Source organism: Palaemon carinicauda, chromosome 41 (assembly GCF_036898095.1).
Source record: "Palaemon carinicauda isolate YSFRI2023 chromosome 41, ASM3689809v2, whole genome shotgun sequence".
NCBI lineage: Eukaryota > Metazoa > Arthropoda > Malacostraca > Decapoda > Palaemonidae > Palaemon > Palaemon carinicauda.
Window position 1 is genome coordinate 21,164,026 of NC_090765.1, and position 15,805 is coordinate 21,179,830.

At 45.2% G+C, this 15,805-nt stretch overlaps 1 protein-coding gene across 3 annotated transcripts in view; it reads right to left on the minus strand.

Annotated features, from left to right (window-relative positions):
* Positions 1–603: 603 nt before the first annotated feature.
* LOC137632294 (tubulin alpha-3 chain-like) overlaps positions 604–15,805 on the minus strand; it is a 112,580-nt gene continuing 97,378 nt past the window's right edge. For all 3 annotated transcript variants that reach the window (XM_068364201.1, XM_068364200.1, XM_068364199.1), the window contains one exon: positions 604–1,430. In XM_068364201.1, coding sequence (XP_068220302.1) covers positions 1,131–1,430 — 300 coding nt within the window. In that variant the 3' untranslated portion in view covers positions 604–1,130. The remainder of the gene's footprint in view (positions 1,431–15,805) is intronic.

The window sequence follows — 15,805 nt, forward strand, 5'->3', positions numbered from 1 at the left end:
ACACGCAATTCTTTCGACACATCTGTAGGAGAAAACCATCTCAATTGTCACTCAAGGAGAGGAGAATGAGAGCACCCTACCATTGCTACCTACCAAACCCCTCTATTGACAGATATAGTCAGGAATCGATATACAAAAGCATCTATAAAGGTATTGCCACATCAGGTGCTCTCATTTTATAAGAATTTTCCAAGACCTGTTCTCTACCTTGCAAAAGGAATAAAATTATAAGAAATAAATTTAATTTCAAAATCTATACTTGCAGTCATACAGTGAGTTATTCTCTTGAGAATGTTCAGACTACCAGTTCAAGCCAGTGACTCGATAACGTCTGAAGAAAATGGGAGAGTACCAGTCAGGTGAATAGGCAGGAATTCTTTCCCGTTGCACAATATGCAGTTTTACCTGTACTTACCTTATAAAGAAGCTTATGGATGAAATCATGTCACTAAAGATTATCCTAACCTATTAAGAGAGGTTCATATTACATGTAAGAACAAATAGTACTGTATAGGTAATTAGAAAATTTTATACTACTGTATTTGGATATCAGATACAGTATTCCCTTCTGAATTAATGTAATAGGTTATCAAGAAAAATCTATCCTTTTTCAGTGCATTTAATTATTTTAGTGGAAATAGGGTTCACTATTTCCAGTAAACGGTACAAAAAGGTCGCAAAATTATTTCAAAAGCCTGGGAATAATCTTTTTGAAAAATGACTGAAAACTGGAATAAAGTACAGTAATCTCAAATTAGAATGTAATTATTTGATTTAATACATCTCGCTGTAAAGGCTTCCATAGACTTCTCATATAGAAAAAATGTCAAATTGCATAATCTTTGGTACAATTAAAGCTGTCCAAACACTTATGAATATAAAAAATGCAGTTATCACTTGCAGAATGAAGCATGTTTCAATATCTCCATTTAACTCCATCTTTTATGACCTCTCCCCACTGTCCCTCGAGCAAGACAAGGTGCTAGCAACCTAAAAATGAAGCACTTCCCTCTAAACTGTGGATGTGTTTGGGGATCACAAACAACTTTTCATGAAAGGGGTATTGAGCTTGACATCTAAGTGCACAGGTAGCAGTGGTGAGGCACAATTCAACACTCCTCTTTGTGTATCTACATTTCTTCTAATTCTTCTTCCTCACCATCCAGAATACTATCAATGGCCACTTCCTCGTAATCTTTTTCAAGGGCGGCAAGATCCTCCCTAGCTTCTGTGAATTCACCTTCCTCCATACCTTCACCAACATACCAGTGGACAAAGGCTCTCTTTGCGTACATAAGATCAAATTTATGGTCCAGACGACCCCAAGCTTCTGCAATGGCTGTAGTGTTGGAGAGCATGCATACAGCACGAGCAACTTTAGCCAAGTCTGCTCCAGGTACTACTGTAGGAGGCTGATAATTAATACCGACCTATAAAGAAAGTATATTACTGTATTAATTTTTCATAATACCCAAATAGAATAATTACAGAAAAGTTTATTATAATAGAATGGTTATATCATCCTGGTCATAGAAGAAGCATAGTTACAAATAATAACTGATGAATCAAAGAAATTAGTCAAAATAAATCTAAATAATAAACTTTGTATTTTTATGAATAGTACTTACCTGGCAGTTATATATATATATAGCTAAAGTCTCCGACTTCCGGCAGAATTTATTCGAAAATCGCGGCAACCGCCTTGTGGTGGTTGTGCGGTTAGGTGGTTAACAACCCTTACAGGGCGGTACCTGGAATCATTCCCGTTTTCTGTTCTTCAGATTATCTTTGCCCGACCTGTCTCCTGAGGGGAGGTGGGTGGGCTTTAAAATATATATATATAACTGTCAGTTAAGTATTCATAAAACTTTGTTTTATCATAAAAACTCCATTTTTATGAATAGTACTTACCTGGCAGTTATATGTATATAGCTGAGTCACACATTTGGAGGCGGGAACCAGACAGTAAACATCGTTGGGGAAACAACAAAAGAGTTGTAGGAGAAAGAGTTTTTCGAATCGCTTTCCCTACATTGCTGTTTTGGACTTCGTTTGGTGAAGTACACTGTGTTGGGATTTGGGAATCGTGTTTTGTTATTATTTTTTGTATTTTTTTGCTTTGTTTATCACGAGTGAAAAACTTCATTTTCGTGTATGTATGAGTGATGTATGCAAGGTGAGGTTACTGAAAGTGTTGGTTGACCCTTACACAGTTTGTATAGGTTGCAGGGGGTTTGAATGTGCACTAAATAATAGGTGCAAGGAATGCGAGGGTTTAAATGAAGATGATTGGTTAACTATTTACTGTAGTGCTATGTGCGCAAACTTGAACTCGATAGAGTTAGGAGAGCTAAATCAAAGTCAAAAGTCTGCTAGTGAAGCTAGCTTAGATTTATCTATTGACCCTTTAATTGTTACCTCTTTGGAAGTTGTTCCTTCCCCGAATGTAGTAACTCCTGCCCCTTCTACAGGATCTGCGCCTACGGATGACCCTCAGTATGCCAGGATGGCTGCTGAGTTGGAGGCCATTAAAGCACAAATTGCGGCCTTTAAAGGTAATTGTGAAAGTGATATTAGTGCTTCTGAAAGTGCAGTGGAGGTGGCGGCTGATCGAATCTGTCATACCCCTAGGTCTAGACCTCTACCAAGCTCCCAGGACCAAGGGAGAAGGTATCTCGAAAGCTGAAAGGGGGTGAGAGGTGCTTGTCCTCGGTCAGTCGTTGACTCAGACAGTCCTCTTGCAACCTCCCAGTGGCTATACGAATCAAGACCGACGAAGAGAAGGTGGGACCGGGATGTGCAGTCTCGCTCTCCTCTCCCGGTTCGAGTAGCCAAGAACCTGATCCTACGGAGGACAACTTCGATGTTCCTGTTAAGAGGACGAAACAGAGAGTCCTTAGCCCAGTTAAACTTGATAAACTTCCTGCTTCTACTGCCAGCGCTCCCAAACAGCTGCCTCCTTTGGAGCCACGAGACCCAGCAGAAGTTGCTAAAGCTTTCATGGCTGTTATGCAGGAACAGCTTTCATCGCTAGTGCAAGCTTTCAGCCGCCCTCCTTCCCAGTCCGTCAGACGTAAGGATGTCTCTTTGCCTGTTAAGAGATCGTCTTCAAAGAGGGAACGAAGTATCTCTCCAAAGAAACCTCTGCGCACTTCGTCGGCCGTACGGCAACGCACACCCTCTTCATCGGTGTGACGCCAGGTCGTTACTTCCTCTCGCTCTCGGTGCCAGGACGATATTGCCTCTCGTTCTCGGTGCCAGGATGATTCCGCTTCTCGCTCGAAGCTCCAGGACGATTCCACCTCACGTTTTAGGATGCAAGATGAATGCAGCCTGCATTACCAGGACGAATGCAGTCTGCCTTATCAGGACGATACCGCTTCTCGTCATCAGGACGATACCTCTTCTCGCCGACAGGACGATAGCAGCGCTCGGCGCCAGGACGCAAACAGCTCTCGGTGCCAGGCTGCTTTCAGCCCACTTCTCCAAGATGTTGACCTTGATCAGGACCTCGATGATATGTCGGAAGAGGAAGAGAAACCTACCGACTCTGCTAGTGACTATAAGGTTCTGTCTCGCTCTCTTTTAGAACTTTATGGGGAGGAATTCCGCCTTTCGGCGCCTCGTTCTCCTCAGTCTCAATTCACCAGGAAGAAGGCTACGAAGCATTCGGCCTTCATCAAAATGAAACTTTCAATTTCTGCCAGGAAAGCACTTGCTAAGGTGGGTGATTGGATGAAGGAACAGAGGCAAGCGGTCAAGACCACCTTTTCTTTTCCACCATCTCGGCTCACTTCCAAGGCTGGTATGTGGTATGAGACAGGGGAACCTTTAGGTCTAGGAGTTCCTGCCTCCTCCCAAGGTGACTTCTCTGCTCTTGTGGACTCAGCAAGAAGACATGCATTGAACTCTATCAAGCTGATGTGGTCCATGTCAGAGCTTGGTCACCTCGTCAAGAAAATTTTCTGGGTTTTCGAGGTTTTTAGCTTCCTAGACTGGTGTCTCGGGACTCTGGCCAGGAAGACAGAACTCCTTGAAGGCACAAAGGATCTGACGAGTATCATGTCCTGCATGGACAAAGCTCTAATGGAAGGGGCTAATGAGTTGGCTTCCCTTTTCTCAGCAAGGGTATTGAAGAAGAGGGCCTTGTTGTGCTCCTTCACCTCTAGATCGGTGACTGTTGCCCAGAAGTCGGAGCTGTTTTACACCCCTCTGTCACACCATCTCTTTTCCGAAGCTCTGATCAGAGATAACTCCCTTTCTCTGGCACAAAAGGCTACTCGGGACCTTTTATCTCGGTCTGCCAGAAAGCCGTTGCCTGCTGCTACTGCTCCTCTGAAGAAGGAAGAGAAGAAGTTCCAGCAGCCCTTACGGAGTAGGGCTTCCTAGAGAGCGGATTTCAGGGGGAGAAGACAAGAGTCAGGGCTAAGGACCAGCAGAGATGCATTTAGGCCCCAATCCAAGAAGTGAGATGTTAGTCCTTCAGACAACAGTAGGGGCAAGACTGTCTCGTTTTTGGCAGTCTTGGAAGAGGAAAGGGGCAGACACCTGGTCCCTCTCGATCATCAAGGAAGGTTACAAGATCCCCTTTTTGAAGAAGCCTCCTCTCTCAGACACTCCCCTAGCCTTAGTAGCTCAGTACGCCGACACGGGGAAACAAGAGGCTCTTCTGGAGCTTGTCGACCTGATGTTGGTCAAGGGAACAATAGAGCCAATTCGGAACCTTACCTCCCCATGCTTTTACAATTGCCTGTTTCTGATTCCCAAGAACTCGGGTGGATGGAGACCAGTCCTAGATGTCAGCTCTCTGAACGCCTTCGTGGAGAAAACAAAGTTCTCCGTGGAGACGACTCAGTCCGTGCTGGCAGCAGTTCGTCCAGGCGACTGGATGGCATCTCTCGACCTGCAGGACACTTATTTTCACGTCCCCATTCATCCAACTTCAAGGAAATATCTGAGATTTGTGATTCAAGGCAAGCTTTCAATTCAGGGCACTTTGCTTCGGTCTCAGCGCAGCTCCTCAAGTTTTCACCAGGCTAATGGCGACCGTGGCAGGCTGGTTACATCAGGAGGGGATAAGGGTATCCTTCTATCTGGACGACTGGATGGGATAAGGGTATCCTTCTATCTGGACGACTGGCTGATCCGATCACAGTCGAAAGAAAAATGTCTGGAGAACCTACAGAAGACGTATACGATGACTCAGGATCTATTTGGGGATAGTTCTGAATTCAGTTCTTTTTTGGGCTTCTCCCTCCCAGGAAAGGCAGACCAGGTGCCTAGAGAAAGTCAGAGGAATTTTAAAGAAGCAGGAATGCTCAGCGAAGGAGTGGATGAGTTTGCTGGGAACTCTATCCTCCCTAGAGCAGTTTGTCTCATTGGAGAGACTGCACCTAAGACCTCTGCAACACTTCCTTGCAAAGGTATGGAACAGGAAGACCCAGAAGGACTCCTTTTCTTTTCCCATTCCGACAGAGATCAAGGATCTTTTGATATGGTGGCTGGACCCAGCTCTGTTAGGAGAAGGGATCTCCTTGTACAAGAAGAACCCCGACCTAGTGTTATTCTCAGATGCGTCGGAGTCAGGCTGGGGAGCAACACTAGGGAACAAGGAGGTCTCAGGTATTTGGGAAGGAAGTCAGGTCAGTTGGCATATCAACAGGAAGGAGTTGATGGCCATTTTGTTAGGGCTAAAGGCTTTCAAAACCTCGGTGTCAGGGAAGACTGTGGAGATCAATTCAGACAACACCACAGCTCTCTTGTACATCAGGAAACAAGGGGGAACTCACTCCCTCTCTCTCTTCAGAACAGCGAGAGAGCTTCTCCTTTGGGCGAGCGAGAACAAGACTCTGCTGTTGACGAGGTTTGTTCAAGGGCAGAGACACATTAAAGCAGACATGCTCAGCAGGAAGGGACAAGTTCTTCCCACAGAGTGGACTCTCAACCCGCATGTCTGTCAGAGCCTCTGGAAGTTGTGGGGCAGACCTGTAATAGACCTTTTTGCCTCCAACTTGAACAAGAGGATCCCTACCTACTGCTCCCTAGTCCCGGACGAAGAAGTGGTAGCAGTGGACGCCTTCTTGATGGATTGGACGGGGATGGACATGTATGCGTTTCCCCCGTTCAAAATCATCAATTTGATTGTCAGGAAATTCGCTCTCCTAGATTCGGGACGAATGATTCTAGTGGCTCCCTTCTGGCCTGCAAGGGAATGGTTCACCGAAGTGGTGGGCATGCTGATGGACTTCCCAAGAAGACTCCCGGCAAGTCCAGATCTTCTCAGACAGCCCCACTTCGAGAGATATCATCAAAACCCCCTCACTCTCAAACTGACTGCCTTCAGACTCTCGAGAAGGTCGTTAGATCTCGAGGCTTTTCGGCACAAGCGGCGAAAGCTATTGCCAGAGCAAGAAGGATCTCGTCACAAAGAGTCTACCAGTCTAAGTGGAAGACCTTTAGAGCTTGGTGCAGGCGACACAAGATTTCCTCGACCACTACCTCTCTGAGCCAGATTGCAGACTTTTTATTGTACCTCAGACAGGATGTTAAGCTGGCTGTATCTACCATCAAAGGATACAGGAGTATGCTCTCAACCGTATTTAGGCATAGAGGCCTAGAGTTGTCTCAAGATAAAGATTTGCAGGACCTCATTAGGTCTTTCGAGACTATGAAACAGGTACAATTAAGACCCCCATCTTGGAACCTGGATGTGGTGTTTAAGTTTCTGTGCTCCAAAAAATATGAACCTATCTCGCAAGCCTCTCCGAGATGTAACAAAGAAAACCCTCTTTCTTATGACTAGCGACTGCCAAAAGGGTCAGCGAGGTCCAGGCGATTGAGAAGCATGTAGGCTTCAATCAAGATGGAGCGGTTTGTGCCTTAAGGTTCGACTTTCTTGCCAAGAACGAGAACCCTTCGAAACCCTGGCCTAGGACGTTTGAGGTCCCTAACCTCACGAACCTAGTGGGTCAGGAGCAGGAGAGACTCCTTTGCCCAGTTAGGGCCCTCAAGGCTTATTTGGCCCACACTAAGAACGTGAGGGGTGCATCCAACTCGTTATGGTGTTCAGTGAAGGATCCTCAAAAACCCCTATCAAAGAATGCTTTGTCCTTTTTCCTGAGGGAAACTATTAGGGAAGCCCACCTCTTATGTGAGGCAGAACACTTCACCCTGTTGAAAGTACGGGCTCACGAAGTGAGAGCCATTGCTACCTCGCTGGCATATCAGAAAAATATGTCAGTTAGGCAAATCATGAACGCAACGTTCTGGAGGAGCAACTCTTTCTTCGCTGCTCATTACCTCAGAGAGGTGAGAGTAGACTATGACAAGTGTTATACCTTGGGCCCATACGTAGCTACGGCTTCTGTATTAGGCAAAAGAGTTACTAACCCCACTCAACCTTAGTTTGTATGCCTATATGAAGGGTTTGTGTTTTTATGGTTGTCTGTGTTTTTATGGTTGTCTGAGGAACTTGTCTTGTGGTACAGTTCCCTCAGTCCAATAGATAGTTTATATCTATTTCTGCAAGGTTAGGTGGTTAGGGTTAGGAAGGTTGCAGGTTTTTATTATATGGGAAGGTAGTTTCTGAAGTCTAGTAAAGTTGTTGGTCTTACCCCTTTGAATTTGACAAGACTCGATTGAGTTGTTTGCAGCGTAGCAGGTCTACTCCTGGCTGAACATTCCTAAGGGAAAGCGACTTAGAGGCAGTAACCTTTGAAGTCAGCTATCTTAGCAGGTAAGGAATCAAGGTGGTTTTTTTTTTTTTTCTCCTACAACTCTTTTGTTGTTTCCCCAACGATGTTTGCTGTCTGGTTCCCGCCTCCAAATGTGTGAATCAGCTATATATATATATATAACTGCCAGGTAAGTACTATTCATAAAAATGGAGTTTTTATGACAAAACAAAGTTTTATGAATACTAAACTGACAGTTATATATATATATTTTAAAGCCCACCCACCTCCCCTCAGGAGACAGGTCGGGCAAAGATAATCTGAAGAACAGAAAACGGGAATGATTCCAGGTACCGCCCTGTAAGAGTTGTTAACCACCTAACAGCACAACCACCACAAGGCAGTTGCCGCGATTTTCGAATAAATTCTGCCGGAAGTCAGAGACTTTAGCTATATATATATAACTGCCAGGTAAGTATTCATAAAACTTTGTTTTATCATAAAAACTCCATATTTCTAGGAGGATATAGAAATGTGAACTTGACTGATTAATTTGCAAATTACACTTCATATATTTTGAACACATGCCTGCTCAAAGAGCAATATGGTTAGCAAAACTATTGTGATTCCATAGTGTCTGCTTACCCAAGCATTCCTTGTCAGCTCCACTAAGTTCAGTGGAAATTATTATATAGTTCACTAGCTACAATTACTCTTCACTAAAGTACATTATATGTAAAGGAGCACAGTAATAGAAGTATCTTATTGATAAAAAATAAATAAAATAAAAGAACGGGGATATTACTTTATACACGTTCTCTTTTAATAGGAGTGTTACTGTTGGCACTGCATTATATAGCGGATTATAATTGCCTATGCACATTACATTAATGACACTATAACAATGAACTCAATTGCTTATTAATAGTTACACTTCTGTTTCATTGTTCAACATAAAAGACATGAGTATGAAAAATAGCATTGTCTTATTAATGACCACAACCAGAGATCCTAGATAACTGTCATTTGAATGTTACTTCCCATAGGTTATCTTGACAATCTTGAGGCAGCTATAATTAATACACTGCTCCTAGCTAAACACTTCAACATAAAAGACATGAGTATGAAAAATAGCATTGTCTTATTAATGACCACAACCAGAGATCCTAGATAACTGTCATTTGAATGTTACTTCCCATAGGTTATCTTGACAATCTTGAGGCAGCTATAATTAATACACTGCTCCTAGCTAAACACAAACTCCAGGCTAAACACAAACTCCAGGACCAGACACAATAGTGAAAAAATAAAGACTTTGTCCCGACGCAAAATACAAACCTTACGAGTGCATTACTATTTTGGCGAAGCTGAAAACTAGTTGAAACTGAAAGATAAACAAGGTTTAGCTACCAACTGCTAGTTAGCGTGGGTAGCATTGTTTGTTTATCCCCCTGCTACCGCCAGCACTGGTGACTGTTAGTCACTTTTTAATTCAGCTTGGTAGAGTGTAGACATGTCTCACTCTCCCATTAACCTAAACTGGCTGGAACCGATTTCTTTTTCTATTCAGGTGTGCTTGCCTGTGAGGAATCAACCATGTAGGTTTGTCCGGGTTTGGAAGGGCACCGGTTTGGCACCTTCATCTCCATCGAGGAGACAGATCCCACGATCTCTGCCCTTCGTTCTAGGGTCACTCGTACACGGAGTCTCCTTGTAGTGTGTGTCAGGAGTGATCGCCCTCTAAGTGGTTGAGGTTTAGTAGGCGGAAGAAGAAGAAGGCTAAGAGGGATTCTTCCCCTTCAAGGTCAGCCTCGAAAGGCAAGAAGGCTTGCCTCCTTTCTCCTCCAGCTCGATCGGCTTCCTCCGAGGAGCGATTGGGTACGAGTGGCACCCTTGTAACGCCGGGACAACCTCGTGTGGGGTTTCCTCCCATCACCTCCCCTAGAGGGGCAGTGAGAGAGCCCTCAGCGGGATAGTCTTTTCAGATGACACTGTCCGTATGCATTAGCTCTCCTTGGGGTTACTGTAATGGGTCCTTTGTCAAAGGAGAAGTTACAGGAGATCCTGTGGTTGGGTGTGAGTGTGCACTTGAGCGCTGAGTCCTCTTCTGCTTAACCCAATTCCCCCCCCCCCCCCCCCCTGCTTCAGCAGGAGGACACGAGCAGTTGAAGATAAGCACTCCTTGGAGTAACTAATCACGAGATTGTCGGGTCTCGGGAACAAGCTTCGGCTTTGTTCCAGAGGTTGTTTGGGAGCTGATCCTCTTGCCAGCTTTGCCCGAAAGTGCTTTAGCAAGTGATGGGGATCTCTAACAACGATCCTCCAGTGGCAGCGGCGAAGGTTCCCGTCATTCCATTGGATTCGCCTAAGGGATCAAGCGATCTTTCTGACCCTAGGCAATTTAGCCTAGCTAGAGTGCCATTACCTCCTCCACTTCCTGTTACCAAGAGAGCCTAAAGGTATGAGGATTACCTCAAGGCTAAGGATCCGAAGATCACGAATTCCAACTGGGAGAGAGCGGTAGTGACTCGGATCACAGCCGCGATGACGGTTAGCGAAAGAAAGGTTGCTTTTCCCAGAAGGACAGAATCCACTAACCTAAGTGTAGACTCTCGCACCAAGCGCTAGAAGCCTTTTAGGATCAATTGCCGTGGAGATCCATCAACTAGATCAAAGGATACCTCTTAAGTTGTTTCCGAGGATTCTGAAGAAACGAAATCAATCGGGGAGAAGGAATGTTCTCTTTTGGACGAATTCAAGATTCAGCCAAGAAAGGAAAGACATGAAGACAAACATCAGACTCGAGGGGAACAGTCTCCTGTCTTGGCTGGTAACACAAGACTTTTACAGAGCGGCCTTCACCCTGTGAGAGCCCATCTGGCTTCCAAAAGGTTTGCCGTTGATAACCCTTGCCTTCCCCGGGCTACTACGGGTGTTAGCTCAGGAGAGGAAGAACCTTTTGACGAAGGTTCAGATCATTTGGATGGGGTGTTCTCTGCTTCTGTCAGCCCAAATTTCACACCTTTGGAACAAGATTCTGATCCGATCTTTTTGAAAGTTCTAGCTTGCATCAGGAATGTTAATAACCTGGAAGAACCTGATGACGTCCCAACCGAGGACAAAGATATGGTCCTGGACCAGTTTTCTTGCGCTCCTAAACTCTCTAGAATCAAGGTAGCTTTACCGTTGGAAAGGGAGTTAAGGCAGCAAAGAGGAGAGCTTGTGCCCAAGTGTCTGGTTCCTCTCACACTCTTTGTTTGGTAGACTCCTCTAGGTTACTACTTCCTCCTTATGTAAAGCAGAGGAAGTACTATGATGTAGTAAGTGACGATCCTTCCCCTTACCACTGGATCCAGCGATCGCATCGTTGACTCGGACATCTTTGGAAAAATTGACAACTTTTCCTATCCATTTTTCTACTGCAAATGCTGCTAACATAGAGTGGGTTGCAGTGTGCCTTGCAATCCGCCTCATGTCTGGACTACTGGTTGGGCATGGTCGGTTATTTGGTCAAGAACGAGGATTTCTCCACTTCTAAGAGGAGGGAGATGCTGTTCTCTTTCCTTCTTTCTGGTACGGGAACAACTGAGTTCTTGACAGAGAACGTGGTTAACCAATGGGTTAACTGGGTCTTGAAGCAACATGATGCAGTTTTCTCAAGAATTTAGAGACGGGTGCCAAGAGACACTCCTCCGACAGGTTGTCTCCTCTCACTCATATCAGCAGGCACCTCCAAGGCTGAGACAACCTTCTCCAAAGCCACAAGCCAGCCAGAACAGGGGATCCCAAAGCAAAAAGGACAGGACTCAGTCTCCCTTTCGTCACAGAGGACACAAAGGGAAGAGCAAGAAATCCTGGCGAGGACATCTACGCTATAGAAGGCAATCCCCTGACCAATCCACCAGTAGAGGAATGCCTAATGAGCAGACTCTTGGTTGCCTTCCGTATTAAGAAAGGGGTACATTATCCCTTTCACCAACTCTCCCTCTCCAACTGCGACAAGGTCCTATGCCAAGGGATCAGCAAAGGACCAGGACTTACGAGCTGAAGTCAGGACCATGCTACAGAAAGGCGCTCTTTTGCAAGTCCCGGGAGGGTCCCCAGGCTTTTACAATTGCCTATTTCTTGTAGAAAAGGCATCTGGAGGCTGGAGACCAGTTATAGACCTCTCAGCCCTGAACGAGTTTGCCCTACAGACTTCGATCAAAATGGAGACGGCACATATGGTCAGAAAGGTTGTCAAACTGAACGACTTCACGTTTTCGTTGGACCTGAGAGATGTTTACTTCCAGATCCTAATACTGTACGTCCAATATCAAGGAAGTACCTGCTCTTTATAACAGATGACTGGATATACCAATTCAAAGAGCTGTGTTTCGACCTGTCCACAGCACCTTTGGTGTTCACAAGAGTCTTTACTCTAATGTCCGCTTGGCCACACAAGAACAGCATTCGTCTTCTTTGTTAAATAGATGATTGGCTGATTCTGTCAGACTCGAGGGAGTCTCTTCTCCTCCATTGAGAAAAACTTCTGGCCTTTTGCAAAGATCTGGGCATCCTAATGAATCGCAAGAAATCTCAACTGCAACCGGTCCAAGAAATGGTATATCTAGGGATGAGAATCTAGACCACACTACGCAAGATCTAACCGTCCGAGGACAGAGCGGAGACTGAAAGAGGTGGCCCACGACTTACTCGCAAGAGACAAAATGCAAGCAGATCGTTGGCAGAAGCTGTTAGGACACCTAACTTCTCTCGAGAACTTGGTTCCTCACTGCCATTTCTGCATTCGGTCACTTGAGTGGCAGCTGAAGACCTTTTGGACTCGGCAGACAGACCCCCTGGACATACTACCGCCAGTAGGAACCGAGCAGAAGAGAGACCTGATCTGGTGGGTGTTAGACACCAACCTACACCAGGGAGTAGACCTTCCTCCTCCCCCAGATTTGATGCTCTTCAAGGATGTATCAAAAGAAGGGTGGGGGCTCATCTGTTACACCTGATGGCATCTGGGCTATGGTCTGAATCCGAAAGGCGGTGCCACATCAACCTCCTGGAAATGAGAGCTCCTGTTCTGGCTCTAAAACATTTCCATCAGCTCCTTCCAGGGCACCACAGTGCTGATGGATGACAACACTACAGTGGTAGCTCACATAAACAAACAAGTTCGCTCTTTTTCTCACCTCCTATGCCAACTAGCTGTAGAAATCCTAAGATGGATGGAAGAGAACTCTGTAACATTAACAGCCCACTTCATCCCGGGCAAGAAGGTGCTGCTGGACAATTTAAGCAGGTGGTCTTTGAATTAACAGATAGCCAACAAAGTCTTGACTTTGTGGAGTTTGCCGACGATAGATCTGTTTGAGACTTCTCTCAACCAGAAGCTTCCAGTGTCAGTACCAGACCCACAGGCATTCGGGTAGGATGCCTTCCAACATCTGTGGGACAACATGAACTTCTATGCGTTTCCCCTTCTGCCTAGTAAGGAGGCTACTGAACAAGGTCAGGACATCTCAAGATCTGATGATGACCCTAATAGCTCCACTATGGTAGCATGCAAAGAGGTTTCCCGACCATCTACATCTGCTCATGGAGACCAAGGGAACTGCCCCACTTTCCAATCTACTTAGACAGCCACACATGAAGATTTTCCACAGAGCAGTGACATCGCTACGATTTCACGCCCGGAGGTTGTCCAGCAACTCCTCGAAAGGAAAGGCTTTTCGACGTCTGTTGCTAGACACGTCAGGATACCTCCGGGATTCATCGACTACAGTGTACCAGTTAAAGTGGCAAGTCTTTTGTGGTTGGTGTCGTGGAAGGGGTATCCATCCTTTCAGTGCCTCTATTCTAGCAATAGCGAAGTTTTTACTGTACCTCAGGGAGGAAAAGCTCTATTCGGTTTAAGTGGTTAAAGGCTTTCTCTCGGCCTTAAGCCTGGTCTCTGAACTGAACGAAGTGAACATTTCCTCCTCGACAGAATTGTCCCGCCTACTTTGAAACTTTGAGCATTCTTGCCCTCAGTCGAAAGTTAGGCCACCCCCTTGGAACGTTGTCAAGGTCTTACACCTGAAAGGAGCCCTTACGAGCCTCTAAGACAAGCCTCGGACGAGGACTTGGCTCTAAAGATGGCTTTTCTGTTAGCCTTGGCTTTTTCAAGCAGAGTTAGCATGCTTCACAGCCTTTTCTCCGACATAACCATTCGAGGGTATTAGGACAGGTTACTCAGTTTCATTCAGGAGTTTATACTTTAAATCCAGTGGTAGCTGATGCCAGGTTTGGCTCCCTCCAGATTGAGTCTTTGGTCAGTAACAGACAATCCTGATCAACTGTTACTATGCCCCGAAAGAGCGCTGAGGCCAGACCTCATATTAACAGGCTCTTCATGAGCACGTGAAGAATCAAGAGGAGAGTCACAAAGAACTCTATCTTCTCGTGGATCAGGTGTGTGATTGAAAGAGCCACGGCTCAGGGTGCCATACAATCAAGTAGATGCCCCTGTGCACATGATGTCAGAGGGGTTAGCACCTCTCTGGCATTTAGAAAGAACCTCTCAATACAGCAGGTACTACTCACAGGCAGGTGGAAACGCTAAACAACGTTTACTGCTCATTACCTGCAGGACATAACCCACAGGAGCCTAGACTATTCTCAATTGGTCCGGTGGTGGCAGATCACAACGTGAACTAACACCTCGGCTCCCTTTGGGGACAAGTAGCAGAAGATCGAGGGTGGAGGTTACCCGCTGTTAAGTCTAGGATGAATGTGAGAGTGACTGGCTACTTCCTACTTTCTTCCTCCCCTCTCTTGGGGTTCAGCATCCGAGGGACTCTGCAAAGCTGACCTAGATTTTCTGCGGGCGCTTATCATGCTCTGTAAGTTGCCCACCTACCCAGGAGGAGGTTATGATCCCGACCTCCAACAGGGGCAGGCGGTTTGGTTTATGATTTTGATGCAATTTACTGTTAATCCCTTGGATAAAAACAAAATCTTTTTTCCCTTCCAGCAATTGATTACTCAGGCCGTCATCTAAAGAGGAAAACGTGGTGCGAGGATCCCTCAAAATTTATACAGAACTAGAGGCCATCCTGGGACAGTTACCAGCCAGTTTGACAGGACTTCCATCCACCTAAAGGCGAGTCTACACTCTTAAAGAGGCTAAGGTTTGCATTTTGCATCGGAACAGATTTGGGAGTGATTTGTATTTTCCAGATCATACAAACCTGGAGGTCTTTAATCATACTGATCCGACTAATGCCAACACCCTTAAATCCTTTACTAATTAATTAATATGTGATGGTTAGTCACCAATGCTGGAGGGGGGGTTAAGCATACCCCGCTAACTAGCAGTAGGTAGTTAAACCATGTTTAACTTCAGTTCAGACTAGTTTTCAGCTTTGCCAAAATAATAATGCACTCCTAAAGAACTCCAGGTTTTATGTTAAGAAAAATACAAATTACTCCCAAATTTTTCATGAAATATCAACAGCTACGTTGAAGCATTGAAAATTGCAAGCGGTGATAAGGTAACTCAACTACTAAGAGTGCTGGGTAACTGATTGACCTTTCTCTGAAGAGAGAAATAGGCAGCAATTGCCAAAAACTATACCACACCAAGAAAAACTATCCATAAGCATTACTCTGCTCCCTGTTCTAAGTTTTGTATTGAACAGAGTTCCCTTGGCTGAACCAGTGGACGCTGCTATTTCTGGCCTAAAGACAAAGTTGTATAAGTCCAAAATGACCGATCATCTGCAATTTAGTGTGACACTGACTGATCCTTTCCAGCTTAGGCAAGGGAAGGATAGTGTGTAAAAAGAACATATCCATCCAGTGAAGAGATTTTGGTATATATTCCTTGTGTACACAAGGGAGAGACAGTACATACAGGTAATGTATCTGGACATTCATGGGACAGTTAAAAATTTCCCTACAATTGTTCTCTAAGATCGTATGAGCGACACGATCTTCCGTTGTGAGTGTGAAGAGGATCCTAATTCTCTTTGTGATTATCCCTTTGTTATTGATTAGCGAAAGATTATTCTCCACACACTTGGGTTACACATTAGGTCACCTTGTTATGGGTCTCTGCATGATCAGTAAACCTCAGACTCGTTCTTCCTAAACTCTCA